Consider the following 25,324-nt stretch of genomic DNA (forward strand, 5'->3'; position numbering starts at 1 on the left):
GAATTAGTTTCAGATAAATAACCAAAGAAGTTTTGGTATGGTTTCTTGGTTCCTTTTGGTGTGGTGGAATTCGATGGAAAAATCAACCTTGTTGATATTGATGCATAGTAAGTATGAACAAAATGTATAAAGGTAAATAATAACCAAAGAAGTTAAGAAAGTGAATGATGATTATTCAAAGGATTATTTGGAGAAAAAAAAGACCCTCTTTGACAAATCTGTTGGAAAATACAAAAAAAGAGTAAAGAATTTGTAGCCAGCCTATCACAGTCCCTTAAGCTGTTCCAAAAGACCTGTCAAAGTAGTCCATTTCTCAAATGCACCAGCTGATGAAACGAAAGCGAGCTTCGATGACTCTATATCGTTCTTGTTCACTGCGAAAAAAGGAATCAAAACCACATTTCAAAGAGATCACTGCAATGTTTTAATGACAATTTTGATTCTTGTGAATGAAAAAGTTAAGTACAAGTACAAGTACAAGACCTGATGTGATAAGAGAAGCCAATGATGAATTGAATGCTTCCACCTCTGTATTCTCTTCTGGGCTTGTACTCAACTGTTCCAAGAACACAAACAAGGACTTTTCAACAAACAGTAACATAAACATTAAAAAAAAGTCTACCTTATGTAAAGAGAGGGAGAGACAATATTGATGTTTTAACCAGTTGTTTCTACATTGGACCAATAGATTTGACCTTAGTGAAAGTTAAAATGAGCAAGAAAGACCTTTGTGAAAGCCAGATTAACGGTTTTGACCCATTCGGTATCAATGCCTTTCCCCAAAACCAAACCTGCAGCTGGTAGATCATTGTTCTCAATGGCTTGTCCTACCTTGCTCAACTTGTAAACAAGATCCTGCAAATACCCTGTACACTATATACTTTTAGTTAGAGAACCAAGAAGACCTAAGTATATTTGTCTCCAAAAGAGCCCATCAATTTGTTCTGATTACTTATGTAGCATTGGATGAAGATAGAGGAAACAAAATCAGACTAGGGTTTAATGTAAATGGCACTGGAACAAACCATTTTACTATGTCGACCATAACGTAAAGAGGAAACACATTTGTCCCCAAAAGAGTTCACAAAATTTCCATCAATATGTGCCAATTACTTCATGTGGCCTTGAAGGAAGAAAAATGAAACAAAATCAAACTAGGGTTCAATGTAAATGGCACTGGAACAAACCATTTAACTATGATTCTGTGAAGACCATAACACAAAGAGGAAACACATTTGTCCTCAAAAGAGTAAAAAACTTTTCCATCAGTGTGTTCTGATTACTTCATACGGCCTTGAATGAAGATAAATGAAACAAAACCAGACTAGGGTTCAATGTAACTAGCCATGGGACCATAACACAAAGAGGACACACATTTGTCCTCAAAAGAGTAAAACTTCTCCATCAGTTTGTTCTGATTACTTCATGTAGCCAAGATAAATGAAACAAAACCAGACTAGGGTTCAATGTAACTAGCCTAGGAACCATAACACAAAGAACACACATTTTTCCATAAAAGAGTAAACTTTTCCATCAATTTGTTCAATTTACTTCATGTAGCAGGGGAGGAACATAAATGAAAGATTAGAGGAAAATTGAAGAAGTACCCTTTTCCTTGACAGCAGAATTAAGAACAGCTTGTCTCTCAATCCTCTTTTTCCGATCTTGCTTCACTTTCTCGAGAAGCTCTTCATCGTCATCAGCTTCAAGAATCGCTGCATTCGCGTCGTGTCTTCTTCTGTCATTACTCACGAGACCAATCGCAACTAAGCTGCTCATAAATCCAAGCGACAGTTCCCTTCTTTTCCATAACAGAGACGACGATGTCTGGTTCTTGCTGTTTCCCGAGTATGCAATTTGGTTCTTCTTCGAAGAGGAGAGAGTGGTGGAGAAGAAAGGGTTTAAGGTTGATGAACAAAGGAGTGATTTCGCCATTTCTGCTTCTCTATGAAATTTGTTGTTGGCATTTTCGAAGAGGAATGTTATATGGGTTAAGGTGATGCTGATGATGATAAGGTCTCTCTTTGTTAGATTGTTGCGTTGTGTTATTTTCCTCCAATCACTCACTCTCAATATTTTTTTCATTACTTTTCTTTTTCACAATTTTTTAAAAATTTCTCAAAAACAAGCATAATTAGTTTTTAGATTTTAAGGTTTATATTAGACTTTACATTTAGAGATTTTGTCAAGTTTAAAAAAAAAAAAAATGCTTTATTACACATTTTATAATTTCTAGATGATAATTTAAAACATCGTTGAACTGAATCATTTGGTTTGAAATCCTAGTATGCTCTTATTGATTAACGAATTGGTCTTGCAGATTAAATTCAATTTGATTATGCGATATTTCAATTGAACTGGCCTTTCAAACCTTTGGGCCCAGTAGCAACAAACAAAGTTTTTAGCAAATGAAACATTCAGACTAGGTTAAATGTTGGGCCTCACGATTAAGTAAGGGCCCTCCAAAAATAGGCGTAAGCCACTTGGCGTGGAGAGCACACGGTATTCTTTAGTAAAAGGCGAAAGAATAGTTCGCTTTGTGCTCACCACATAGCTGCGAAATTTGAATCTGAGGGAGAGTGAAGTCTATTTATATAAAAGTTTCCACTATCAAACTCTCTTACCCTTCCGATGTGGGATGCGTGAAACTTCTTGGTAAAAGGCTTCGTGGGATATTCAAGCCCATTACCATTTTTTCATATATACAATTACCACAAATTGCCCCAACAAAGTCAGGTTTGGTTGATACAGTCCATTAAAGACTACAATATTAATCTCGTATAAACTACATTAGTACTAAAAAAATTTGAAAATCAAACAAAAACTTTTTTAAAACATAAAAAATCTATATCTAAAACATGCAAAAATACGATGTTATCATAGTCAGGATTGTTGTTTCCTCCAGTACTTTATCGGAGGGGAGTCTGTTGGTTTTCCTCCTAGTGGTGGGAACCAAATTGGGTTTTGATTTGGAGAACCAAACTTGGAGTTCAACCATTTATATTATTAATCCATGAGATTGGAATTTGGGTAAGGGTTATGAGGGAGTATATAAACACTCTTAACCTAATTGTTTGTGTATAAGAAACAAAAGAAAAGAGAGGTTTAAGATCTAGAGGAGGAGAAAAATAGATCTGTTAGGTTTTTTTGTGTAGAACGTTTGGACATTTGCTGGTCGTGTCTGAAATTTTGAGTGTACTACGGTCCCATAGTTTTTACTCTTCACATTAAGATGATTTTTACGTATAATTTGGTGTCTCATTTATTTTTTACTTTTTTGCTAGCAAAATATTTTTTATTTTTTTTCACAAACTCACATAAATATGTAGGGTGGAACTTTATTGCTGTACAGTTGTCCGTTGTTTCCCCAACACATATATATATGTGTAAATGACCATTAATTTTCACATTGATTTCTTCAAGTTTCTAATCTTTAAATCTTTCGTAGACTTTGCACTCGGACAGTCTGTAAACTTCAAGATGATATCATGCTTTCGATTTTAATTATCTCAAAATAAGCATACACCACGACAAGATCCACTAGCTAAGGGGGCAATATAAAACTCAATAGTTGACAAAATGCGAGTAAAAACAGATATGGAGAGCACTAAGTTTAGTTTAAGCGCATACAATACGTTACATACAGTCATATTCAAAATCTCTCAAACAATCTCATTTGAAATAAAAGGAAGAAACTTGGTTGAGCCAAACTGTGGTAAAAAGAAGGCTGATATAATTCGATGGTTGGTTTGAATCACAATATTGAATATTAAAAAGAAATATATCCATGTTAGCACACGTTCATAGCGAAAGTGATTCTCGAATATTTGTTAAAATGAGGATAAAGAAGAAAAGAACCATCATCAAGATAGACAAATGAATTTTTAGTTTGTAGATAAAATACATCAGAAAGAGAGGAGCTTCCAGATGCAAACAATAATGCAGTTGGATTTCGGTTATATAGAAATTGCATCTCACTCACTCTACATATTGAATTTTGATGACCTCAGACTCTTTAAGTAAGAAAAGCATCATAGTTTCATTTATTGTTTCTATTCTATGTATTGGTAAGCAATGCCACACAACAAACATGGAAACAAAAATCCATAAGAGATAAACCAAAATGACAAAATACCCTAAATACCAGATTAAATCAAAACGTTAGAACACATTTATTGGTAGTTGCTTAGGTTAATTATTAGAAAATTTTGGCTTTTTAATCATATATTTGTTAAAAGAGTCTTTTACATAAGAGATAAAATGAAATGTTCTTAGCTTTCATTTCAAAATTTTCAAAATCAATTATAAAAAAATCCTAAGAACTAAGCTAAGACTAACCTAAGATACTACCAATAATGATGTTCTTAGTCCCAATTTTCGACGAATAGAGAGAATACTGTTTCGAAAGAATCTCAGGTTCCTCTTACTTGACCCAATTTGTCATTAAAGTTTTAAAATTTCTTTCGTTAATTAATACAGTATTTATTAAATAAATCTCGTTCAAGGGGTGTTTTGGCAAAATAGTCACTTTTTCAAACTTAATTAGGAAAGTAGTCACTTTACTATTCATAATTTGCAAAGTAGTCACTTTTCACTGTTTGATTCGTACACTTGGATTGTACATCACTTTTATTGTACAAATGTAAAGTGTACGCTGTGTATTTTTTATATACATCTGATCACTAAAAGTGGTGTACAAACTAAGTGTACGAATCAAACAGTGAAAAGTGACTATTTTGCAAATTATAAATAGTAAAGTGACTATTTTTTCAATTAAATTTTAAAAAGTGACTAGTATACAACTTAACCCTTAAAAGTTACTACTAATTGGAAGATAGGAGGAGCGCCATCAAAAGTCAAAAATGATCATTCAATCAATGATAATGCTTATTATTATATTTGATTTCTCCAGAAAATATGTGAAAGTTGCACATGCCAACCTAAACCCTCAATAATACATATATTTGATCTTAGTTTACAGTTAGATCGATTGTTGACTTTCCGCTGGCACAGGCTGGAAATTTGAAATTGTCTCGTTATCCGCAAGCTACAAAGTGTCTCGAGGAGGACTCAGTTCTTTTTTAATTTACAAATCTCTCTCTTTCTTTCTCTCTCTCTCTCTCTAGCCTCCATGGATTTCGATTCACAGCAGAAGCCGGAGTCGGAACTGATCTCACTCATTGAGAAAATAATCTTTGTCGGCAAACCGGAGTCGCAATTGGTGGTATCACTCGTGACGCAAACAATCTCTCTCATCAGATCTATAGATTCAGATCCGGATACAAAGCAGGACTCGGAGCCGGAGCTCATGTCACTCATTTCTCAAATATACTCGTATCTCGAATCTAGGAATTCAGATGAGCTTTCATCACTCCTTGATCAAATAGTCTCTCTCGTCGAGTCTACATACTCGGAGCCGCCAGAGATGAAGCTCGCCTCACTCATTAAGAAACTAATGCCTCTCATAGATACACAGATCCCACCAATCTTTACGGGAAAGTCTCTCACATACGATGCGAAGCTTCTCCTCTATACGAAGACGTTAGCGAGCCGGGATGCAAATGTCGTATCACTCATAGTTGAAATTGTCACTCTGGTCAACTCTACGGATTTGGATTCGCTGCCGGAGTCGGAGCTCATGTCTGTCGTTACTCAAACAATCTCTTTCTTCAACTCTATGGATCTGGATTCCCAGCCGGAGCCGCTAAGGAAGCTTATATCAATCTTTTCTCAAAAATATTTTTCGGATTCAGAGTTGGAGCTGGCCCTGGATTGGGACTTCATGTCGCTCGTTGATAAAACATTGACTTTTGAGCCGGAGCCGAAGCTCATATCACTCATCCTTGAGATAGTCACCCTTGTCTTCTCCATGTATACACAGTGGGACAAGCTTATTTCCTTATGTCCTCGCTTAAATGTTAGTTTGAAAGAGGAAAAGTTTCATGTGGAGCCCAAATACAAGATGTGGAACGGCAAGCTGGAGTGTCTCCCTTTCAACTGGCAGAAATTCTGGTTAACAAGAGGAGAACTCGCTTCCCATTTTCTCTGCCAAGGTTGCAACGGCAAGAACCATAAAGAATATAACAAGGCTCCAGCTGAGATCAAACACCCTTTTCATCCTAAACATCCTCTTCTCCTCGTCTCCTTGCAAATGCTTAGTAGCACGAGGAAATGCTATTGTTGCGATGAAGATCTCAAGAATATCTTTTATTATTGCTCCGCTTGCGAGTTTGCTGTTAATTTTGCTTGTGTGCAGAAACCACCAGAGTTGTCTATGCACCATCCCAAGTGGCATGAGCATACTCTTGCTCTGTTTCCAACGCAGACTCCATTTCCTTGCAGCATCTGTGCCTTGACACATTCAAGCGGTCCTTTCTATACATCAAGCGGTCCTTTCTATACATGTCCCCCTTGTGACTTTGTTATCCATCAAAAGTGTTTCAGCTTACCACGTGTCATAAGGATATCTCGCCATCCCCATCGTATCTCGTTTACTCCTTCTTTTGACCCTGAAAAATATTGGTCTTGTGGTGTTTGTCGCAGAAAGATCGAGAATGATTATGGGTGCTATTCTTGCGTCAAGGACGGCTGTTCCTATGCGGCTCATTCGAAATGTGCCACACAGACCAATGTGTGGGATGGTAAAGAACTTGAAGGAGAGCCAGAAGAAGACATGGATGAAGAAGTCGAGTCGTTTGTGACGATAAGCGATGGAATTATACAACATTTCAGTCATGAGCATCATCATATGAGACTTGATGTGAACACAGACAGAGATTACGACGAGAATAAGTTGTGTCAAGCATGTACCACGCCTATCTATTTTGGTAACTTCTTCTCCTGTATGCAATGTGATTTCATTCTCCATGAGAAATGTGCTAATTTTCGTCGTAAAATACATCATCCGACACATCCTCATCTGCTCACTCTATCCAGAACATACGAAGGTGAGCATCATGCGTTTGCATGTTCAGCTTGTTCTGTGTGGTGCACTGCTGGTTTCTTCTATGAGTGCAATGAAGAAGCATGTTATTTTAAGGTACATGTGCAGTGCGCCACAATTTCTGAGCCGTTAGTCCACGAAAGTCATATGCATCCTTTATTCCTAACATCCAAACCAGAAGAGGAGCAAAGAACATGTAATGTTTGCCATAATTTAAGAAGGGGTGGTAGTGAAACATTCAATTGCATTGAGGAGTGTAACTTTTCTTTGTGCTTTGGATGTGCTACTATACCTCATAAGGCGAGGTATAAGCATGATAAGCATATGCTCACTATTTCTTATGGGGAGAAGACTAGTACCATGACGTATTGGTGTGAAGTTTGCGAGGGAAAAATAGATCCAAAGGAGCGGTTTTACATGTGTGATGAGTATTGTTGTGTCACCTTACACATGCCATGTATGCTTGGTTGGGACTTATACATGAAGCCCGGTTCATCGTGGATAAGAGGCAGTAAAAAAGTATATGCTTTGCCGAACAATCATCATATGTCTAGACCTATTTGCCCCCGTTGTGAGAGGCGCTGTCCATACAAAACAGTTCTCAAAGAGAATGAATTAGCATTTTGTTCCATATTATGTATTATGTGGAAGAAGTAACCCTGTAGCTTCATTTACTTTTTTCTTGTTAAGAGAAATATTTATGAATTTGCATTCTGTTGCATTGATTAGTCAAACAATGATATGTCCAATATTGTTATGAGATGTTTCCAGGGAAATTTTTCTAAAAGAAGTATCTTTCTTTGCATGTGATTCTTGAAAGACTTCCTTCTTTTAACTAATATCCCAAAATCTCAAACACATGAGATGAGAAAGGAAGATACTGTTGAGCCAAACCCTTACCATCCTTTCCCAAACCCTCTTCTCTGAATCCCTTTTTTCTGGATGTGATAACCCTTTCTTTTGTATCAGCATCCATTTTTAGTTACTTAAATCGTACCAGATGATCAGTTTTGCACTTTGATCGTGCTTATATATCGTTTGTATATGATGGCCTTGTGTTGTGGATTTCTGATCTGCTGTTGCCCTTCGAGGATCTCAGGAGAAAAGGATTGCTCTCTGATGTGGAGAAAGATATACCCGGTATGATATATCCTGCTAAGTAAAGAAAGAGTCTTTGCTTCAAAACTTATCCTGCTATACCCAGTATGATATTTATCGTATATATGCTTTGAAAGCAGCATACTTTGATCTCCATAGGTTTTACTGGAAAGAGAAGGCAAGGGAAGAAGAAAAACACTCTTCTGCCTTGAGTAATTAAATATTTCGTATCGAAACCAGAGGGGGAGGATGCATTCATTGAAGCTGCAGTGATGGCATTAGCAGGTTGCTTTCGTTAGTCCAAAAAATTGTGCAAAGATAAAGTGAAGTATATGACCTGTATAATGTCTGTTATAAACTATATCATGTGGTTTAAAATTAGACCAAATGAATTCACAACAAAATCAAATTGGCCTCAACAAATATTTCCAGCTTTTAACATTAACAAGACTCTACATTACCCCAAAAGAAGAGGAGGATTCTTTTAGCCATAGCAGCAAATCAATTTTTTTACTTCCACCACCAAAACTGTCGAAACAAAAACATCTTCCTCATCCTATTATTATAAGCCATGAAAGCTCTAGCTTTGACTGGATCACCATTCAGATACTCAAACGCATACATCTGTTTTGCTTCTTCCAATTCATCAATCTCCATCACTGCTTTCAACAATTCCTCTGTGTTAATCAAAGTTTTGCTTTGAACCACTGCATCAGCTAGGCGGCGAATGCTAGAAGCAACCACTAACATTGCTTCTTGACAAGGATCCGAGTTTCGAGAACGTTTAGAAGGTCGTCTTAAAGGATCTCGAGGAGGAGGAAGATCTTGAGACTCTTCATGCATATACTCACTTGCTCCTGCGTATGACTCTGTTCCATCTGTATCGCTATGTTCTTCAGAACTTCCTAAAGGGAAGGAAACAGAGTCTTCTTCAAATTGTTTTACGTCATTAAGATGATGACTGCTTTCCTTCTTCACTTTGTTATATTTACCTGGAGTTTGATAGTCACCGCATACTGTTCTAAGTTCTTCGTACATCTCAATTTGCTTTCCCCTAAATGCTTTTGCGTCTGGGTTTACCTATTCCAACCATTTTTAAGTTTGATAATGATGCACAAAAGAAGGATGATCTCTTAGTAAAAGAGAAGGGATAATGGGACTTACAGCAATATATCTTCTCCAGAGCTCATCACTTTCGCAATCGATCATTTTTGTGCTCGAGTTCCACCAGAATCCATCCCGGCTAAGTATGTCTCTCATAACTCTGTACCTTTTCTTGATCGTCTTGAGGCGATTGATGGCTTTCTGGCTAGTCAAGTTAAGATTGAAACGAGTATTAACCGCAACACAAGCAGCAGTGTAAGCCTTATCGTTAAAACATTTGTCAACTTTGTTCCCGTTTTTGGCCTGGACAGCCAAAGCTTCAATCAAACACTTATCCATTCCAACAGACCATATAACATTTCTCCCCTTATGCTTCATCTCTTTTCTCTCTACTGGAATCCCATATTGATCCATTCCTGGTTCACGTAGAATTCTATGCATATCATTATACCATAACATCACAATAGAAAAAGCTTGGTCGTTCTCACAAATAAACGAAGCTCTATACCATTTTCAAAATCGATCGACCTAAACTCGTCTCTCTTCCAGATATTCGAAGAAGAGCTCTGAAACTAACTTAGCTAATGATTTTTAAAAAAGAACTCAAATCAGCTCTCAGTAGTAGAAATCAAATGCGTATACCTTCACAGAAACGAAATCAGATTGACGGTGATTCAGATCGCCGCCGATGAACGGAGGAGTCAAAAGTGGTGGAAGTGCGACATTTCCGATAAGGAGAAGCTCGATTTAGGGTTTGGTTTCCCCTTTATCTTATTTCGTATGGATCGGAGGAGTGTTTCTTCTTTTCTCGAAATATCTCTCTCTCTCTGAGTACTTGTTTCCCGAGAAACCCAGAGTCGTCGAAGAAGTTTTCTCATTATCGCTTTTGACAAAACGGTTGCGTTTTTAATAAACCTTTGAAAAAATGGACCCAGAATAATAATCGGTTTTTGTCTGATATTTTCTTGCGCCTTTTCCCGGAAAATTTCTCTGAAACTTCTTCTTCTCTGGCTTTTTTTGTTCGTCTCGGTCTACGTGGCATCATGTATAACGGGTCAAACCCGAAACTAGATACTCAATGGGCCGAGTTTGATGTAATTCACAAAGCCCAAACTCATCGGGTTAACGGGACCGACCCGATTCTTTCGAAAACGTAAACCCTAGCTTCCTCCATTGTCTTATATATTGCCGCCTGTGATTACTTTTCTCAATCAACTCATTCTAATGATCGATTATTCCACAAAGTAGTTCTTTCATGTTTCGGTTTTTCTCTTCTTTTTTCGTTGCTTGATTTGGTTCGATGGTTTTCAATTTTTGATTTTCTCTGAAGATTTGAATCCATTTTTGTTTTCAATTCGATTTCGGCTAGATTAGGGTTTAGAGTGAAGGCAGTGATGATTAAAAACTACCTATTTTATGAGTAATTCTCTGATTAGAAAATTTACCAATGGATCCTTCTGAGCCTTCACTGCTTATTTGTATTCACAATTCAGTTTTCTCGGGAAAATTAGGGTTTGGTTTTTACTGTTTAAGATTGATGACGATGAGAAAGAGCCGATGGAATGATGATAACGATTTTTCGGATATATTAATTTATTCTGTCGACCAAAACTCAGACTACAATTATCTGACTAATTGGCTCTTTCTCTCATTAATCTGTTATTCTTAATTTTAATCTTCTGTTTTTGGATCTCTTAATTATGTTTTTTGAATGATTTGGCTAATACAAGTTTGAACGACTTATGAACGATTTATGAAGAGCACTGTCTATCACCGTCTTAATTTAGAGACTGCTTACTTAGTTCGGTGACGAGTAATGTGGATTCAATAAACATTCACAGTTATGAAATTAGAAAAGACATAAATAATTTTTGACCTATCATTTAACAAAGAACAAATCATAAGAACGATAATTAAACGGCTGTTAACTCTGTATTTGCAAGTTGAGATTGTGGCCTTAAACTATATGCTGGGTTCTTTTAGTTATCAAAAGTAAACCCGGTTATCCATCCCAACCGGTTAAGATATCGGTTTAAACTGAGAGTACCAATAGGAACAGTATATAGTGTTCCCTTTGTAAACAAAAATTGTGTACGAATAAGAACAGTATCCACATTCTATCAATCTTCACAGAAATGGATATTGTATACCAAAATCTCCAATTACCGAAGCAGTCCAGTTTAGCCAGTGTTACTGTTACTAAATTGAATCAGATTTGGAATTAGTCGAATAATGATGAAGACAAGACTTGTTTTTGAAAAGCCTTGAAGCCAATTGAGACAGTAATAACTTTATCCATTCATTCTTTCTTTTAGTTTATTATCTCTGATGAATCTGTTGTGAGTTAAAAATGAAAATCTGTGTCTGAACAGAGTATAATGCTAATTCAACCATGACAAGCAAATATTGAGGACCAAAGAACCATAGTCTTATATATGGTTTAACGCCATCTTTTGTTTTGGTTCCAATATGGATGAGTAGAAGAATCATGTTTCCTTGATGCTTGTTGTTGTTGTCCCCTCATGTTAAGCTGGTTCCTACTTGGGCTATTATCAGGACTCCATGATTCATATCCTGGATTGCTACTCATGTACTGGCTATTCCCTTGGTATGAAGTAACTTGTGAAGCCGATGCAATCTCGTTTTCTTGATGTGAGTAGTAACTGTTCTGACTCTGCTGACTCCTCCATGAACTCGATGTACCTGTTCCCATTTGTCCTACTGGTTCCCTAACTGCATACGAGGTTGTTGAGATTGGTTGTTGTTGTTGTTGTTGAAAATGTAAATTGTGATGAAGTTTTGGTTGCATATATTGTTGCTGTTCTCTTTCTGTGTGAGCCAATGTGATCGAGTTACTGTATGCTGATGGAGCATGTCGTGGGATTGATTGTTCATTTGTTTGATGCCATTGCATTGAACCAACACGAAGCTGTGTACCCGATCTAGCAACTGCAGTACCAACTTGGTTTTGCCTTGAAAATGGATTCCGAATCCCTTCTTGTCCCCATCCACTCTGTAAAATTGGAACAATACACTTAACTCAGTAAGAGAATAAGAAACAGACATTAACATCTTCTAATGGGGGCATTGTACTCATCAGGTTAGATCTAACAGCTGGAATTCATAATCCAGTTTGGTGTTAGCTAGAGCCTGTTGTAGTTCTTTCCTTTTTTCTATATGTCGTGAGATTCAATTTGGCAACATGATCTATTAATAGGGTTTTGGATATGTCCGAGGAATTTGGGGTGAATAGGTTTCAAGTAACGCACCATTCCAGGATTAGTTGATGGAGTGGGAGATGGAAGGGAAACTTCGACCCTTTCTTCAACCTGTTTATTTGAGCTACTGCTTGAGTTTGGTGCACCAGTCTTAATCACATCAAGCAGTTTTACCATATCTTGGCCGGCTAAATTACTGGGTTTTCCCGAAGTTAGTGCATAAACAAGATCTGGGTTCTTAAGTAACGCAGCTAATAACTCGAGATCAGGTTCAGGACTGCTTAGAGATGAAGAGGTTGTGGCAGCACCAGCAGCAATTCTTCGTTCATCAAGTGAATCCTGTGGTTCCGTTAAACTTTCTTCTGGTGGCTGTTGAGATGGAATTTCAGGGGTCAAACTGTCATCATAGTCCATTTCCCTATCCCATGGTTCTTTAGGGTTCAACGGTATAGTTTGAAGAGACTGATATGTTGTTTCTCTTTCTCGCCGGTTTCTGTTTCTCTGAACATCAGCCTCCTTGCTATTACCACCAGCGGCTACTCTCCAGAGTTCGTCAAGTTCCATTCCTGAAGAAAACTAGGCATTAGAATGAGTCCTAACTAACCACCAAAATAGAAGTGAACCAAAGAAGACCCTAAAGAGTCACATTCAGCTTATTCAATAAGTGGCCAACGAGATATAAATCCAACGAATGATATTACCTGGTGGTACATGCCAATCAATCTGTTTTCTCTTGCAATTCTTGAGAATAGTTTGTGAACTCATTTTCATCATAACTCCCACCTTACTAGAAATGCTTTTAGGAGGTGTTGAAGGTTTTTTAATTTCATCAGCTTGTACCGGGACAATTACGGCCGAAGGTCCATTGACGGGCTGAAGAGCCGAAGGTCCATTGACAGGCTGAACAGCCAAAGGTCCATTGACGGGCTGAACAGCTGAAGGTCCATTGACGGGCTGAATAGTTGAAAATCCATTGACGGGCTGAACAGTCGAGAGTACAGGTGTGTCTTCAGTCTTAGCTTCATTGTTCTGAATAGGTGGAGAATCCTTGGCTGAATGAAGAGCCAAGGGCTTCTCAGGAGCAACGATTTTCGAATCACCAATGGCACTTGGTAAAGGATCCTTTTTACTGTTCTTGCTCTGCATATAAAGGGCACGCATCTTTGCTTTCTGAATATCATCAGCAGACATTGGGCGGCTTCGACCTGAAGTTCCTATTCTTACTGTCTGCGGACTCTTTCCAGCAGCTTTTTGGCCTGGTTGTTCCACCATCTGTACTTTCCTGCGTTCTTTGTTATCTGCTGAAAGCTAAGGAAACTAACTTTGAAGTGAAGGATTATCCTGAGCTAGGAAAAGGACTATAACATGATGTGGAATATTTGGTTGCTCTCTTGACATAGCAGGTTTCACATGTAAAATACCGACTAAATAACAGAAGTAGCCAACAAGTTCAATACGTTAACTTATCCAATGCATTGAGAAAATGTAAATCAACTGGTGCTTTTTAATAAAAGAGCTCAAACGAAAGGATACACGATGGATTTGAACCAAGCATGTGTTTCTTGGTGGAATCATCTGCAGAAGTAAGCAACAGTTTTGGACCCTGTGACGATTCAATCCTCCTGTACCAGAAGATAACTAGTAATTATGAAACCACCTAACTATCAAAAGGGAACCTGTTCTAGATGGAATTTAACAATCAAACTGATACCTGACATTCTCTGACTTTCCATTTGAGAGACTAAGAATATCTTCCTGTTACGACACGAAAAACGGTTTTAAGGAACTGATGCACGTAATAGAAATAAATTCATGTTTTGCACCACTTACAGGATTGCTACTATCACCCATGATTTCAGCAATACTGCATAACAAGACAGAAGTCTATGAGTAAAATGTCACTAAACAACAAAATGAGAGGTAAAATAAGTATTATTCGACACATAAACCAAAACTTGCCTCTGTTTCAGAAGCAATTGACTCTGCGAATCAATTTGCGAACTGTTACGATTTTGTTTCTTCATAGCTTGGATTTTCGCAAATAACTTGGTCCACCTTGATAACAAACCTTTTGCCCTGTTTGATATGTCTGATCTTCAAATCAGATGATGAAATCGAATAAATCACAACAAGAACTTTGGCATTGATGAAAGCTACGCAGCATTTAGGTTTTTCAGAAATTACACCTGATATCCTATAGAAACGAAGTCCATTAACGCTTTGTAATATGGCAGACATATTTTCAGGAGATGCTTTGTGGAGAGGTAAATGACAAAGAACCTGCGTGTTAAATGTCAATTATCCATAATAAAACAATCTGCATATTTTTACAGCCATCCAGCTGCAAGTAAATTAATCTCGTACCTTCAGGATAAGAAGTAAGACACTTGTTTGCTCTTCACTAGCAGCTTGACTTAACCATGTTGTAAGTATCAAAACCCCTCCTTTTGATAAAAACCTGTGGCACATATAGAAAATGACTGTCAAGACGGGAATATAATAACAATAAAATAAAATAAGACAGTGGGTGAAAGAGAACCCCCAACTAGTACCAGATCAGCACAGAAGCATCTTGTATCTGCATGATCCACTCCATTAGTTTCACCTGGCCTGAAAATGTTTCCTCTTTACGCAGCAGAGAAAATATATTCTCAACAAAGTATTTGTCTGAATCGCTGATGTCAGGTGGAATATCTTCAGGTGGAATAAGTGCCACTGTTTCACCTTCACCCCAGCTTATAGAACATGCCTCCGGATGTATAGAGTTCAAGGGAACGGGTTCAACATGATTTGTGGCATTGTTATTTTCCGGAACACCATCATCTTGTAAAGCATGCGTATTGGACATAACTACTTTCTCCCTTGAAAGCCTCACCTGTTTCCTCACTCTTGTCTTTTGAGTAACAAAAAATTCTCGAACCTGCCATTGAAGAAAATAATAAAGAGACAAACCAAAGTCTCATGAGTACCTCAACATGACAGATCTAAACTGACATGGAATTCTAAAAGCATGGCAAAAAAGAGTACATATCATGTAGAAGAACAATACCTGGGCGACTGTGATGCCAAATAAAGCACTTATCTCCCGAGATTCCCTCTTACTAATAGCATCTTTAATTGCGAAAACTGCTTGTAGATACTTAACAGCCTTAGGATTCAACAAGTCTCTTGGCCGCTTTCCTGAAATATTTACAAATTCATCAGATACTAGGCATCGAGCACGTAAAAGTTGGGTATGCCTTTAATGAACCTAGAGAGCAACAATGAATTGAAACATTCTCTGTGATATACGTAATTATGCCAAAAGATCTCACGAATCCTAAGATGACTCACCAATTTTAATGGACAAAGCACCAGCAGCCTGAAACAACAAAAAAATTAAACAGATTAATGTCTTTAACAGAGATGATTACTTGATCAGAGAAATGACATATAAACAGTTGAAGCATCACCATTACAGTTCACAGAAGAAACGGAGAGGTCGAGCTATATGAATTTATACCAAAAACACCTCTAATTTTTGCTAGACTCAATACCCTTCAAAGAATTTATTCCAAAATCCGAATGACCTGTCCCTCTCAGCTTTGCCCATATCACCATACCCCAATAAAACACGAACTTTAGATACCAAAAAACATAGAAACAATAACCCACCATTTCTTGCGCAAGGGGATTAACGCCGGTAAGTTTGCATTGCGCAACGACGACATCTTGGAGCTGATCGATCTGGCTATGAAAAAGCACCTTCTGCGAATCCAATAGCTCCATTAAAGACTCCACCGAGCTCCCGATTTCTATCTCCTCCTTGAACGCGTCCATGGCCGCCGACGGAAAACTCGAAGACCAATACGCAAACCGAATTCAAAATGTGCATCAGGGAATTAAACTGAAACGTAGGACTCAGTGATTCGAATGTGTTGAAACGATAAATTCAATGAACATGGTTACCTAATTTCGGATTGTCAAAAAGCCGATTCGGGTTAGGGTTTGAGTAAGGAAGGCAAAATAAAGGGGCATAAAAGTAAATAAGTTACTTTACAAAGAAAAATTATAAAACGCAGCGTCTTGATGTAGATCTCTGAAAAGGTAAGAAATTAAATTTGTTTAATATTATACTAATATATTAGTTGACATAAAATAAAAATAATTAAATCTATAAGACCTGAAAATAATAGAATAGAAGAGAACGAGTTTGTTTCCTGAGATATCTTTTCACCGCCCTTCTCATAGGTCTCGTCTCTCTTTCTCTCTATTTTACGCTTTTTTCCTGAACGATTCTTAGGGTTTTGATTCTCTCTCTCTCTCGCTTCTTTTTCGATCGCAGCAGCTCTCGCCGATCCTGTGTAATCGGGAATCGGTAATCGTCAGGGTCTGTTTGGGGTACGGCGACGCGATTTTCTGATTATTAGGGTTTAAGATCTCGAGGTATCACTATTTCTGTCGGATTCTCGCTTGTTTTGTTCCATACGACAGTTGATTTTTTTATCATTCTGTTGATTGTTCGTCTTTCTAGGTTTTTATTTGAATTTTTGTGGGATCGAGATTGTTAGGGTTACGTCGGAGTCTCTGGATTGCGTTTCTACTGTGTAATTTCGTGTTTATCTCATGGATTGATTGTTTCTCGAGTATATTCTGATGCTTATGTCCTCGTTTGCGCACAATCTGATAGTTTGGGTTTGATTTGGGTGATAATACTCGTTTCGCATTCGATAATGTGGGTGTTAACGTGTTATTATAACCTCTGAAGAATGATAAATATTGTTGACTCTCTCGCTTCAGTCATTTCATTGTGTTGCTTAATACTGCTGTTCTAAATTTTGGTTTTCTCCTTGTTCTTTGGTTAACTTAGGTTGAGGAGAGCTTGAAAAGTTGTTTGTCAACATGGAGCGCAAGACTATTGACTTGGAGCAAGGATGGGACTATATGCAGACTGGAATTACTAAGCTGAAACGGATTCTGGAAGGATTGAATGAGCCAGCATTTGACTCTGAGCAATATATGATGCTTTATACGTAGGTTTTATACTTGTTTATTACCTTATATAGCGGTTTGGCTGTTTGTCCTGATACTTATGATGGGGAATTTATTTGATTCTCAGGACTATCTACAACATGTGCACCCAGAAACCTCCTCATGATTACTCACAGCAGCTTTATGACAAGTATCGGGAAGCATTTGAGGAATATATTAACTCAACAGTGAGTCTGATTGATATTTAGTTTCTTTCTTATAAACTTCTCGTTTTTACTACCTCTGAATTTTAAGATGCCACTTTTGTGCATGGTTTCATATGTCAAGAAGTCCTGTCCCCTCTTGGTTTTAAGTTGATTCAAACGGTTTTGAATGTTTGCTCTCTTGTTGTCTGTGGTTAGGTTTTGCCTGCGTTGAGGGAGAAGCATGATGAGTTTATGCTGCGGGAGCTATTTAAAAGATGGTCAAACCATAAAGTAATGGTCAGATGGCTATCCCGCTTCTTCTACTACCTTGACCGTTACTTCATTGCTCGGAGATCACTTCCACCACTGAATGAAGTTGGCCTGACATGCTTCCGTGACCTGGTATGGCATTCATTCCTGTGGCTTTATAGCTTTCAGTTGTATTGAAATATTTTTAACTTTTCCTTGATTCTGTTCGCTTCAGGTTTATAATGAGCTACATTCTAAGGTCAAACAAGCTGTAATAGCTCTTGTAAGTATGGCGTCAATATTGTTGTGCAGTTACATCCAACTCTGGCTTTTGCCTGATTCAAGGTCTAACATGACCTGTTCTTCTGTCAGGTTGATAAAGAACGGGAGGGCGAGCAGATTGATAGGGCCCTGCTGAAAAACGTATTAGATATCTATGTAGAGATTGGAATGGGGCAGATGGAGAGGTATGAAGAAGATTTTGAAAGCTTCATGCTTCAAGATACTTCTTCGTATTATTCTCGCAAGGCATCAAGCTGGATTCAGGAAGATTCTTGCCCTGATTACATGTTGAAGGCATGACTCGTGATATCATTTTCTAAAATTTGTTTTTATTTCACAATAGTTGAAATTATTTATTAACTTCTGTGCTTTCATGTTACAGTCTGAAGAATGTCTAAAGAAGGAGAGGGAGAGAGTGGCTCACTACCTACACTCAAGCAGTGAGCCAAAGCTGGTTGAGGTTGGTTATTATGCACTATGTAATTATGCCTGTACTTGTAGGTTTGATGAAGAAACCATAGATCTTGCATAAGCCTTGATTTTGAATTTTGTTATTTGTATTGAGATACTTTCCAGACTCTTTTTAAATGCGTAGTCCAGGCATACTTGATTTTAAAGATTGATATCTGTTTGACTTGTATAGTAATCTTTTGTATGCAGAAAGTACAACATGAATTGCTGGTTGTGTTTGCAAGTCAGCTTCTAGAAAAAGAACACTCAGGGTGCCGTGCATTGCTAAGAGATGACAAGGTAGAGCAAGTATTTTTGTTTTTATTGTTGAGTAGTTAGTGACTTAATTATTTCTTTAATGGTTATATTTGTCTACTTTCAGGTGGATGATCTCTCCAGGATGTACAGGCTTTACCATAAAATTTTGCGAGGCTTGGAACCTGTTGCAAACATCTTTAAGCAGGTTTATTACCTATCTTCATTCTTTTGTTTATGATTAGCAAATGGATAGTCTTTTCTTCATGGTCTACTTGCAGTCTCTTAATTACTGTATGACATTAACTGTAACTTGTTATTCGTTCACAGCATGTCACAGCAGAGGGTAACGCTCTTGTCCAACAGGCCGAAGACACGGCTACTAATCAGGTTCATATTATCTTACTTGTTATATTCGGATAACTCTTCTTTCTTCGTTTGTGATTGCTAAGATCGTTTTTATTCCACAGGTTGCAAATACTGCTAGCGTCCAGGAACAGGTAAAATTATAAACCGATTGTAGTAAAGATATATTGGAAATTAGAGATTCATTTTTTTTGGGGATAAAATTGCTAACGATTCACTGTCCTTTCATTATTTCCAGGTTCTTATCAGAAAAGTGATTGAACTTCATGATAAATACATGGTATATGTCACCGAGTGTTTCCAGAACCACACCCTCTTCCATAAGGTCTAATGTTCTTTCTGCGCACTTGTCATTTGTCTATCTTATTCATGTTTATGTTGTGTTACTAACCTAAGTTTATGGAAACATATTTTAGGCTTTGAAAGAGGCATTTGAGATTTTTTGTAACAAAACGGTTGCTGGAAGTTCAAGTGCAGAACTACTTGCAACATTTTGCGACAATATTCTCAAAAAGGGGGGAAGTGAAAAGCTGAGTGATGAAGCTATCGAAGATACGCTTGAGAAGGTACTTTTGTCAAACTGTTTTTTCTTTTTCAAGTCTCCAAAGAGTGGTCCTGAATTTTATAATGTTGTTACAGGTTGTCAAATTGCTTGCATACATAAGTGACAAGGATCTTTTCGCTGAGTTCTACAGGTTTATCTCCAACTTCAATCTTTCTTTATCTGTGGATCGACTCTTTTTGCTTCTACTCTTTGTTTTTCTTGTAATGTTTTGTTTTTACTAGCTTTTTGTGGAGATGCCTTGCAACAATATACAATTTGATTGACATAAGTTGGATTACTGAGTTGCAAGCCATTTTGTTTATGGTTTTGATTGCAGGAAGAAGCTGGCCCGTAGGCTCTTATTTGATCGCAGTGCTAATGATGATCATGAGAGAAGTATCCTGACAAAGCTCAAGCAACAATGTGGTGGACAGTTTACTTCTAAGATGGAGGGCATGGTTAGTTTGAGTGTCCCTGTGTTTCTTATTTTAAAGCGGTGCGTGCTCTGATGACTTATGTTTTCTATATAATTTTAATCCGCTGGTGACAGGTGACGGATTTGACACTGGCAAGAGAAAACCAAAACAGTTTCGAGGATTATCTAGGCAGTAACCCTGCTGCAAACCCAGGGATTGACTTGACCGTCACTGTTCTTACCACTGGTTTCTGGCCAAGTTACAAATCATTTGACATAAATCTACCCAGTGAAATGGTAAAAACTCTATTGATTTTCTTACATACCTGAAAAGGAGATTGTTTGCTTCTGATAGATCTAATTCGTTGATTCTTTGTTTCAGATCAAGTGTGTTGAAGTCTTCAAAGGGTTTTATGAAACGAAAACGAAACACAGGAAGCTTACGTGGATCTATTCACTGGGAACTTGTCACATAAACGGGAAGTTTGATCAAAAGGCCATCGAGTTAATAGTGTCTACTTACCAGGTACTGTATGTTTCTCAGAAAATACTGATATATATTTTCTATCTGTAAACGGACTCTGATGCCACGTTCTCTGTCTCTATAGGCTGCTGTGCTTCTACTCTTTAACACAACTGACAAGTTAAGTTACACTGAGATCTTGGCTCAACTGAACCTAAGCCATGAAGATCTAGTTAGGTTGCTTCATTCCTTGTCATGTGCTAAGTACAAGATACTCCTTAAGGAGCCAAACACCAAGACTGTCTCCCAGAATGATGCCTTTGAGTTCAACTCCAAATTCACCGATAGAATGCGCAGAATCAAGGTTTGTGACGTTAATAGTAATACTCAAAAGTCTGCAAGTTTATGTCATGTTTTACATATTGTTAATAACTAACATCAACTTGGGTGATTTGCGTCACAGATCCCTCTTCCCCCAGTTGATGAAAGGAAGAAAGTCGTTGAAGATGTCGATAAAGACAGAAGATATGCAATTGATGCTGCCATTGTCAGGATCATGAAGAGCAGGAAAGTATTGGGACATCAACAACTTGTTTCTGAGTGTGTTGAGCAACTTAGCCGAATGTTCAAGGTAAATTATACATATAATTATATTTATACAGAGACATTTGAAGATGCACGTGGTGATGAAACTCATTGGATTTGTGATGTTTGTTGCAGCCTGATATCAAAGCGATCAAGAAGCGTATGGAGGATTTAATAACCAGAGATTATTTGGAGAGGGACAAGGAGAATCCTAACATGTTTAGGTACTTGGCTTAGGGCAAAAAAACAACAACTATGGAAGTGGTTGGCTCATGAAAGGAATCTGCTTGTATATTTAGAAGTCCATATGGAGACTGTCCTAAAACAAATTTATCGCTTCATTTTCGCTATTTTTCTCTTTTAAAAAATATTCGGTCTGTGCTTTTTTTTTGGGATGCAAATTTGCCTTGTGGATTTTTGTTTCTTAAATATTGAATGGAGATGGAGAAATGGCCTTAATGAATGAATCTCTGCTTTCTAATATATTTATCCTTGATCATATTATTTAAGTTTTATGTATCTCTGTGTTATATTGACGGATGGGAAAGTCGTAACAAATAATATGAGATTTCTTATAATCGAACGCTAATGAGACAAAGATGAACCGACGGAAGGTGCCTTCCTCAATCGCCGAACATTAAAAATCATTGTAATCATCTACGTCATTAGCTATAGTCCACCAGAACCGTAATAGTTTCTGCTTAGGACCAATGTCTTATATTTTAAGCCGTTTTTCTGTTGTATGATGATCTGAAATATTATTGGGATACAAAGACGGGTATGTTAAGGTTAATAACAATTTTGAACGGGTTAATGGTGGAGCTGGTGGATTATATTACTTGATTCCAATGTGCTTTTTTCTTTCTTTTTTGGGTTAATATGAATTATGAACGGATCATCAAAGACGATATTTGGAGCCTACACAGAGAATGATATATACGACATGGAGAAATTCTGTTCATATATGTTTTGAGGTGCGGAGTCATTTTACTCCATCGAGCAAATGTTTCTCACTTTTTATTTGCTTGAGATTCTGTTAAACAAACAAAGAATCATGCCATTGCACTATGATGAAAAAGCTGCGAGGAGATGTGCAAATTATAAGAATCAGCAAATTCCAACGGGCTTCAAGTATTACATGTATGGGCCTTTAATTAATAAAATGGGCCTTTAAAGCTACTCGTATGTATCAGTCCTAAACCAAAAGTAATAGACCAATAATGAATTAAAGTCAGGCTTATTTTAGCAGGCCCATAGAGGCTATAGTCAATCCTGCGCCAGGTGATAGTGAGATACCGAGTCTAGCTCCTTGGTTTCTCTGCTTCTCCTTCTCTCTCAGATCAAAAAAAACCTTCGTGTGCGTCTCTCGTCCTCTAAATTGTCGAAAATGCTGGCTAGGCTCGCTGCGAAGCGTCTTCTCGAGATCCGTCAAGTTTTCCGTCAACCAACCTCTCAGGTATTCTCTAATTCCTTGCTTCCTCTCAGCTTCTCTCCGGTCGTTTCCCGATCTCATTCTCCGTTTTGGTCATTTCTATCTACAGGTGACTCGTAGCTTATCGACGGCCTTAAACTACGTGAGTGTTGGATATTCTATCTGATCTATGCTTCAATTTTGTCTAATTTTATCCGAAATTAATTGTAATTTGATTTTTGTTGTTGTTGTTGTTTTGATTACTTATAGCATCTGGATTCTCCTGATAACAAACCCGATCTTCCATGGGAGTTTTCAGAGGCTAACCAATCTAAGGTCAGTGAATAAAATCGCTTCTTAATGTGATAATGACGAAAATTTACAGTTTTAGTGAACGCATTGGGGATTTTTATCCAGTACGGATTCGAATTCGTTTTTGTGATGTTTACAGAATATCTAGGGAATTGTGTGACATGTTCGTAATGGTGGAATTAATTTATACTCTTTCGTGAAAATGTTGGAATCTTTAGCCCTCGTTCCCTAATCTTTAGCCCTTTGTTTGACCCTAGTTATAACTAGTCCCTGTCTCCTGATTATGAATTATGGTTCTCTTAGTTAGCATTCTACCAAAGGATATTAAAAGACAAAGACTGGGATTTTCTGATATTTTTGATTGCTTATTTGTTGTTACATATTTAGAATCGGCTATTCTGGAACTGATTTAAGGGAGAGACTTAGAGTGAACGACCCAAATGGCCAACAGATTTGAATCTGCTAGTGTGGCAGAAAGACTGTCCAGAAATTAGTAAACCGGTTTCATTGTAGTTTAAATCCTAATACTTTCTTGTGCATTTAGTTCCAGTTTACTGTATCTTTCATTTCTGGCTACAGTAATCTTGCATTAACGGTGAAATCGATTTCCGCATGCATCCAGACTTACTGAATTGTTATGTCCAAAATGTGTAGGTTAAGGAGATTCTCTCTTACTATCCATCCAATTACAAGCAGTCCGCAGTTATTCCTCTCCTAGATCTTGCACAACAGCAGAATGGAGGCTGGCTCCCTGTTTCAGCAATGAATGCGGTATGTCTTCTAAGATTTTTTTGTTCGATTTTCTCTGTTAAGACTTAATTTTATGTACTTCTTAAGTTCTTTTTTGGAATACAACATTCATTGATATGATTTTACCGTCATAACAATGCAACAAACTTTTGCAGGTTGCTAAAGTTATAGAAGTTGCCCCTATCCGTGTTTATGAGGTTGCAACATTTTACTCAATGTTCAACAGAGCAAAGGTAAGAAGTACTTTCTACCCCTAAACTCAAGTCTCTACTGTACTCAATGAAAGACGCATTGCAGGCTCATTTTTCTTTTGCTCTTACAGGTTGGAAAGTATCACCTTCTAGTTTGTGGCACAACACCTTGCATGATCCGTGGTTCACGAGACATCGAATCAGCTTTGCTAGACCATTTGGGAGTGAAACGCGGTGGTAAAGCTCTATGTGCTTCCTTTCATAACCAAAATCATATGGAGGTGATGATCAGTCATAACGATCTTTGGTCTTAATGTTTTTTGTGCAGAGGTCACAAAGGATGGTTTGTTCTCTGTTGGAGAGATGGAGTGCATGGTATGGATTTTGCGTCACCTCAATTCATTAATCCATGCAGAACAATAACCAAGATTAGTACTTTCACATGAAAAGATTCAATGCAGATCTAATGTGTTTGGTTTTGTTACAGGGATGTTGTGTTAATGCACCCATGATCACTGTGGCTGACTATTCCAATGGATCAGAAGGATATACATATAACTATTTCGTATGTCAAATCTCGTTGAACAATTTTTCTTTTTCTCCTGCATTATCCTATTGTTTATGTGGGTTACGTCGGAAGAGTGAAATCATACTTACACTGTCTTATGCTACAATACACAGGAAGATGTTACACCTGAGAAAGTCGTAGAAATTGTTGAAAAGCTGAGAAAAGGAGAAAAGCCACCGGTAAGACATTAACAACCCATTGCATTTGGATACTTTCCTGATGTTCTTCTCTTACTATTGCATTACATCGGTGGGGGAAAACAATCTGGTTTCGGTTAACTTTCCAAATTGGAGAACGTAGCCTCTAAGCCAAAATCCAAATCCAAAATCCAAATCCAACTTCTTATAATGTTAATCTTTGTTTTTCAGCATGGAACTCAGAACCCGAAGAGGATCAAGTGTGGACCAGAAGGAGGGAATAAGACACTGCTTGGTGAGCCTAAGCCACCACAATTCCGTGATCTTGATGCATGCTAAAGCTAAGTTCTGTTTGCCGCAGTTTTATGTGGTTCAATAACGCAAAGGCTATAGCGATGTATGTTTGACGCCTGTACCGCATCAAATTGAGTTTGCATACTCTTTGTAGTCTTCTTGGTTTTGGAATTTAGACCCATTTTAAACAAATTGCCAAATCATCTTCGTTTATTATTATCTCACTCTAAGATTCATGTGAAATTGTAATAAAAACAAAACTTTTATCTGTTACTTCAAAAGACACAAGATTTTCCAAACTTTACTCAAAAAATAAATTTGGCAGAATGATTTAATGAATCACATGAAATAATCATATCAATAACTTTAATTCTTCGATGAGTTTTTTTTTTGGCTATATTTTTCCAAAACTAACAATATTAATAAAAGTTGTATTTTGTCTTCACTAATCAATGCAAAATGTAAACATGCAAGTTTAAATTGATACATGTTCTGTCCAAAGTGTATATATCTTAGCATTTGAGATTTGGAAG

At 37.4% G+C, this 25,324-nt stretch overlaps 7 protein-coding genes, 1 long non-coding RNA gene and 3 other non-coding genes across 22 annotated transcripts; 6 read left to right on the forward strand and 5 right to left on the reverse strand.

Moving 5' to 3' along the window:
* Positions 1-11: 11 nt before the first annotated feature.
* On the reverse strand, positions 12-2,088 carry AT4G02530 (chloroplast thylakoid lumen protein). 3 transcript variants are annotated; one of them, NM_001340386.1, is made up of 4 exons: positions 1,608-2,081; positions 727-866; positions 484-556; positions 12-374 (listed from the first exon to the last, which is right to left on the reverse strand). In NM_001340386.1, the coding sequence occupies exons 1-4, from the start codon at positions 1,933-1,935 to the stop codon at positions 265-267; spliced, it is 651 nt and encodes a 216-aa protein (NP_001319849.1). In that variant the 5' UTR covers positions 1,936-2,081; the 3' UTR covers positions 12-264. The 3 variants fall into 3 exon arrangements, with proteins under 3 accessions (NP_001319849.1, NP_192162.2, NP_001328709.1); NM_116487.4 differs by having other exon boundaries at positions 71-374; positions 1,608-2,088; NM_001340387.1 differs by lacking the exon at positions 12-374 and having other exon boundaries at positions 420-556; positions 1,608-2,088.
* A 370-nt stretch (positions 2,089-2,458) lies between these two features.
* Positions 2,459-2,559, reverse strand: U5.7. Its single transcript, NR_141780.1, has one exon. It is a non-coding gene; the product is annotated as an other RNA (small nuclear RNA).
* AT4G04195 lies at positions 2,459-2,696 on the forward strand. Its single transcript, NR_141781.1, has one exon. It is a non-coding gene; the product is annotated as an other RNA (long non-coding RNA).
* Positions 2,697-4,901: 2,205 nt separating this feature from the next.
* AT4G02540 (Cysteine/Histidine-rich C1 domain family protein) lies at positions 4,902-7,807 on the forward strand. 2 transcript variants are annotated; one of them, NM_001203729.2, is made up of 2 exons: positions 4,902-6,827; positions 6,937-7,807. In NM_001203729.2, the coding sequence occupies exons 1-2, from the start codon at positions 5,132-5,134 to the stop codon at positions 7,074-7,076; spliced, it is 1,836 nt and encodes a 611-aa protein (NP_001190658.1). In that variant the 5' UTR covers positions 4,902-5,131; the 3' UTR covers positions 7,077-7,807. The 2 variants fall into 2 exon arrangements, with proteins under 2 accessions (NP_001190658.1, NP_192163.1); NM_116488.3 differs by having other exon boundaries at positions 4,929-7,766.
* AT4G02541 (uncharacterized protein) lies at positions 7,779-7,919 on the reverse strand (the record flags this gene model as incomplete). The annotated part of the gene is made up of 1 exon (NM_001125446.1): positions 7,779-7,919. The coding sequence occupies one exon, from the start codon at positions 7,917-7,919 to the stop codon at positions 7,779-7,781; it is 141 nt and encodes a 46-aa protein (NP_001118918.1).
* Positions 7,920-8,294: 375 nt separating this feature from the next.
* AT4G02550 (Myb/SANT-like DNA-binding domain protein) lies at positions 8,295-10,153 on the reverse strand. Of its 5 annotated transcripts, NM_001203730.2 has the most exons (5): positions 9,788-10,153; positions 9,654-9,726; positions 9,206-9,561; positions 9,034-9,121; positions 8,350-8,946 (listed from the first exon to the last, which is right to left on the reverse strand). In NM_001203730.2, the coding sequence occupies exons 3-5, from the start codon at positions 9,557-9,559 to the stop codon at positions 8,552-8,554; spliced, it is 837 nt and encodes a 278-aa protein (NP_001190659.1). In that variant the 5' UTR covers positions 9,560-9,561; positions 9,654-9,726; positions 9,788-10,153; the 3' UTR covers positions 8,350-8,551. The 5 variants fall into 5 exon arrangements, with proteins under 5 accessions (NP_849289.1, NP_192164.1, NP_001328501.1 ...); NM_178958.2 differs by lacking the exon at positions 9,654-9,726 and having other exon boundaries at positions 8,295-8,946; NM_116489.4 differs by lacking the exon at positions 9,654-9,726 and having other exon boundaries at positions 8,295-9,121.
* Positions 10,154-10,532: 379 nt separating this feature from the next.
* AT4G02555 lies at positions 10,533-10,608 on the forward strand. The gene has a single exon (NR_141729.1). It is a non-coding gene; the product is annotated as a snoRNA (small nucleolar RNA).
* Positions 10,609-10,673: 65 nt separating this feature from the next.
* AT4G04205 lies at positions 10,674-10,782 on the forward strand. Its single transcript, NR_141782.1, has one exon. It is a non-coding gene; the product is annotated as an other RNA (small nucleolar RNA).
* A 622-nt stretch (positions 10,783-11,404) lies between these two features.
* On the reverse strand, positions 11,405-16,420 carry LD (Homeodomain-like superfamily protein). 2 transcript variants are annotated; one of them, NM_001203731.2, is made up of 14 exons: positions 16,312-16,390; positions 16,018-16,198; positions 15,697-15,724; positions 15,413-15,543; positions 14,916-15,283; positions 14,728-14,821; positions 14,550-14,643; positions 14,323-14,452; positions 14,194-14,227; positions 14,075-14,118; positions 13,897-13,985; positions 13,065-13,661; positions 12,415-12,929; positions 11,420-12,158 (listed from the first exon to the last, which is right to left on the reverse strand). In NM_001203731.2, the coding sequence occupies exons 2-14, from the start codon at positions 16,180-16,182 to the stop codon at positions 11,586-11,588; spliced, it is 2,862 nt and encodes a 953-aa protein (NP_001190660.1). In that variant the 5' UTR covers positions 16,183-16,198; positions 16,312-16,390; the 3' UTR covers positions 11,420-11,585. The 2 variants fall into 2 exon arrangements, with proteins under 2 accessions (NP_192165.1, NP_001190660.1); NM_116490.4 differs by having other exon boundaries at positions 11,405-12,158; positions 16,018-16,420.
* Positions 16,421-16,444: 24 nt separating this feature from the next.
* Positions 16,445-21,704, forward strand: CUL1 (cullin 1). 4 transcript variants are annotated; one of them, NM_001203732.1, is made up of 21 exons: positions 16,445-16,593; positions 16,688-16,743; positions 17,213-17,375; positions 17,462-17,561; positions 17,736-17,921; positions 18,004-18,051; positions 18,141-18,344; positions 18,433-18,510; positions 18,711-18,800; positions 18,883-18,963; positions 19,086-19,145; positions 19,226-19,255; positions 19,360-19,446; positions 19,538-19,687; positions 19,761-19,816; positions 20,003-20,123; positions 20,216-20,377; positions 20,463-20,606; positions 20,689-20,907; positions 21,007-21,174; positions 21,264-21,704. In NM_001203732.1, exons 3-21 carry the CDS (start codon positions 17,245-17,247, stop codon positions 21,363-21,365), a joined length of 2,217 nt encoding a protein of 738 aa, NP_001190661.1. In that variant the 5' UTR covers positions 16,445-16,593; positions 16,688-16,743; positions 17,213-17,244; the 3' UTR covers positions 21,366-21,704. The 4 variants fall into 4 exon arrangements, with proteins under 4 accessions (NP_001190661.1, NP_001031575.1, NP_567243.1 ...); NM_001036498.3 differs by having other exon boundaries at positions 16,488-16,593; positions 16,688-16,788; positions 21,264-21,627; NM_001036499.1 differs by having other exon boundaries at positions 16,549-16,593; positions 16,691-16,788; positions 21,264-21,626.
* A 654-nt stretch (positions 21,705-22,358) lies between these two features.
* Positions 22,359-25,134, forward strand: AT4G02580 (NADH-ubiquinone oxidoreductase 24 kDa subunit). The gene is made up of 10 exons (NM_116492.4): positions 22,359-22,584; positions 22,670-22,702; positions 22,810-22,875; positions 23,506-23,622; positions 23,757-23,834; positions 23,924-24,029; positions 24,121-24,167; positions 24,280-24,357; positions 24,474-24,539; positions 24,729-25,134. The coding sequence occupies exons 1-10, from the start codon at positions 22,516-22,518 to the stop codon at positions 24,834-24,836; spliced, it is 768 nt and encodes a 255-aa protein (NP_567244.1). The 5' UTR covers positions 22,359-22,515; the 3' UTR covers positions 24,837-25,134.
* Positions 25,135-25,324: the final 190 nt, after the last annotated feature.

This window comes from Arabidopsis thaliana, chromosome 4, assembly GCF_000001735.4.
Source record: "Arabidopsis thaliana chromosome 4, partial sequence".
Classification (NCBI taxonomy): domain Eukaryota; kingdom Viridiplantae; phylum Streptophyta; class Magnoliopsida; order Brassicales; family Brassicaceae; genus Arabidopsis; species Arabidopsis thaliana.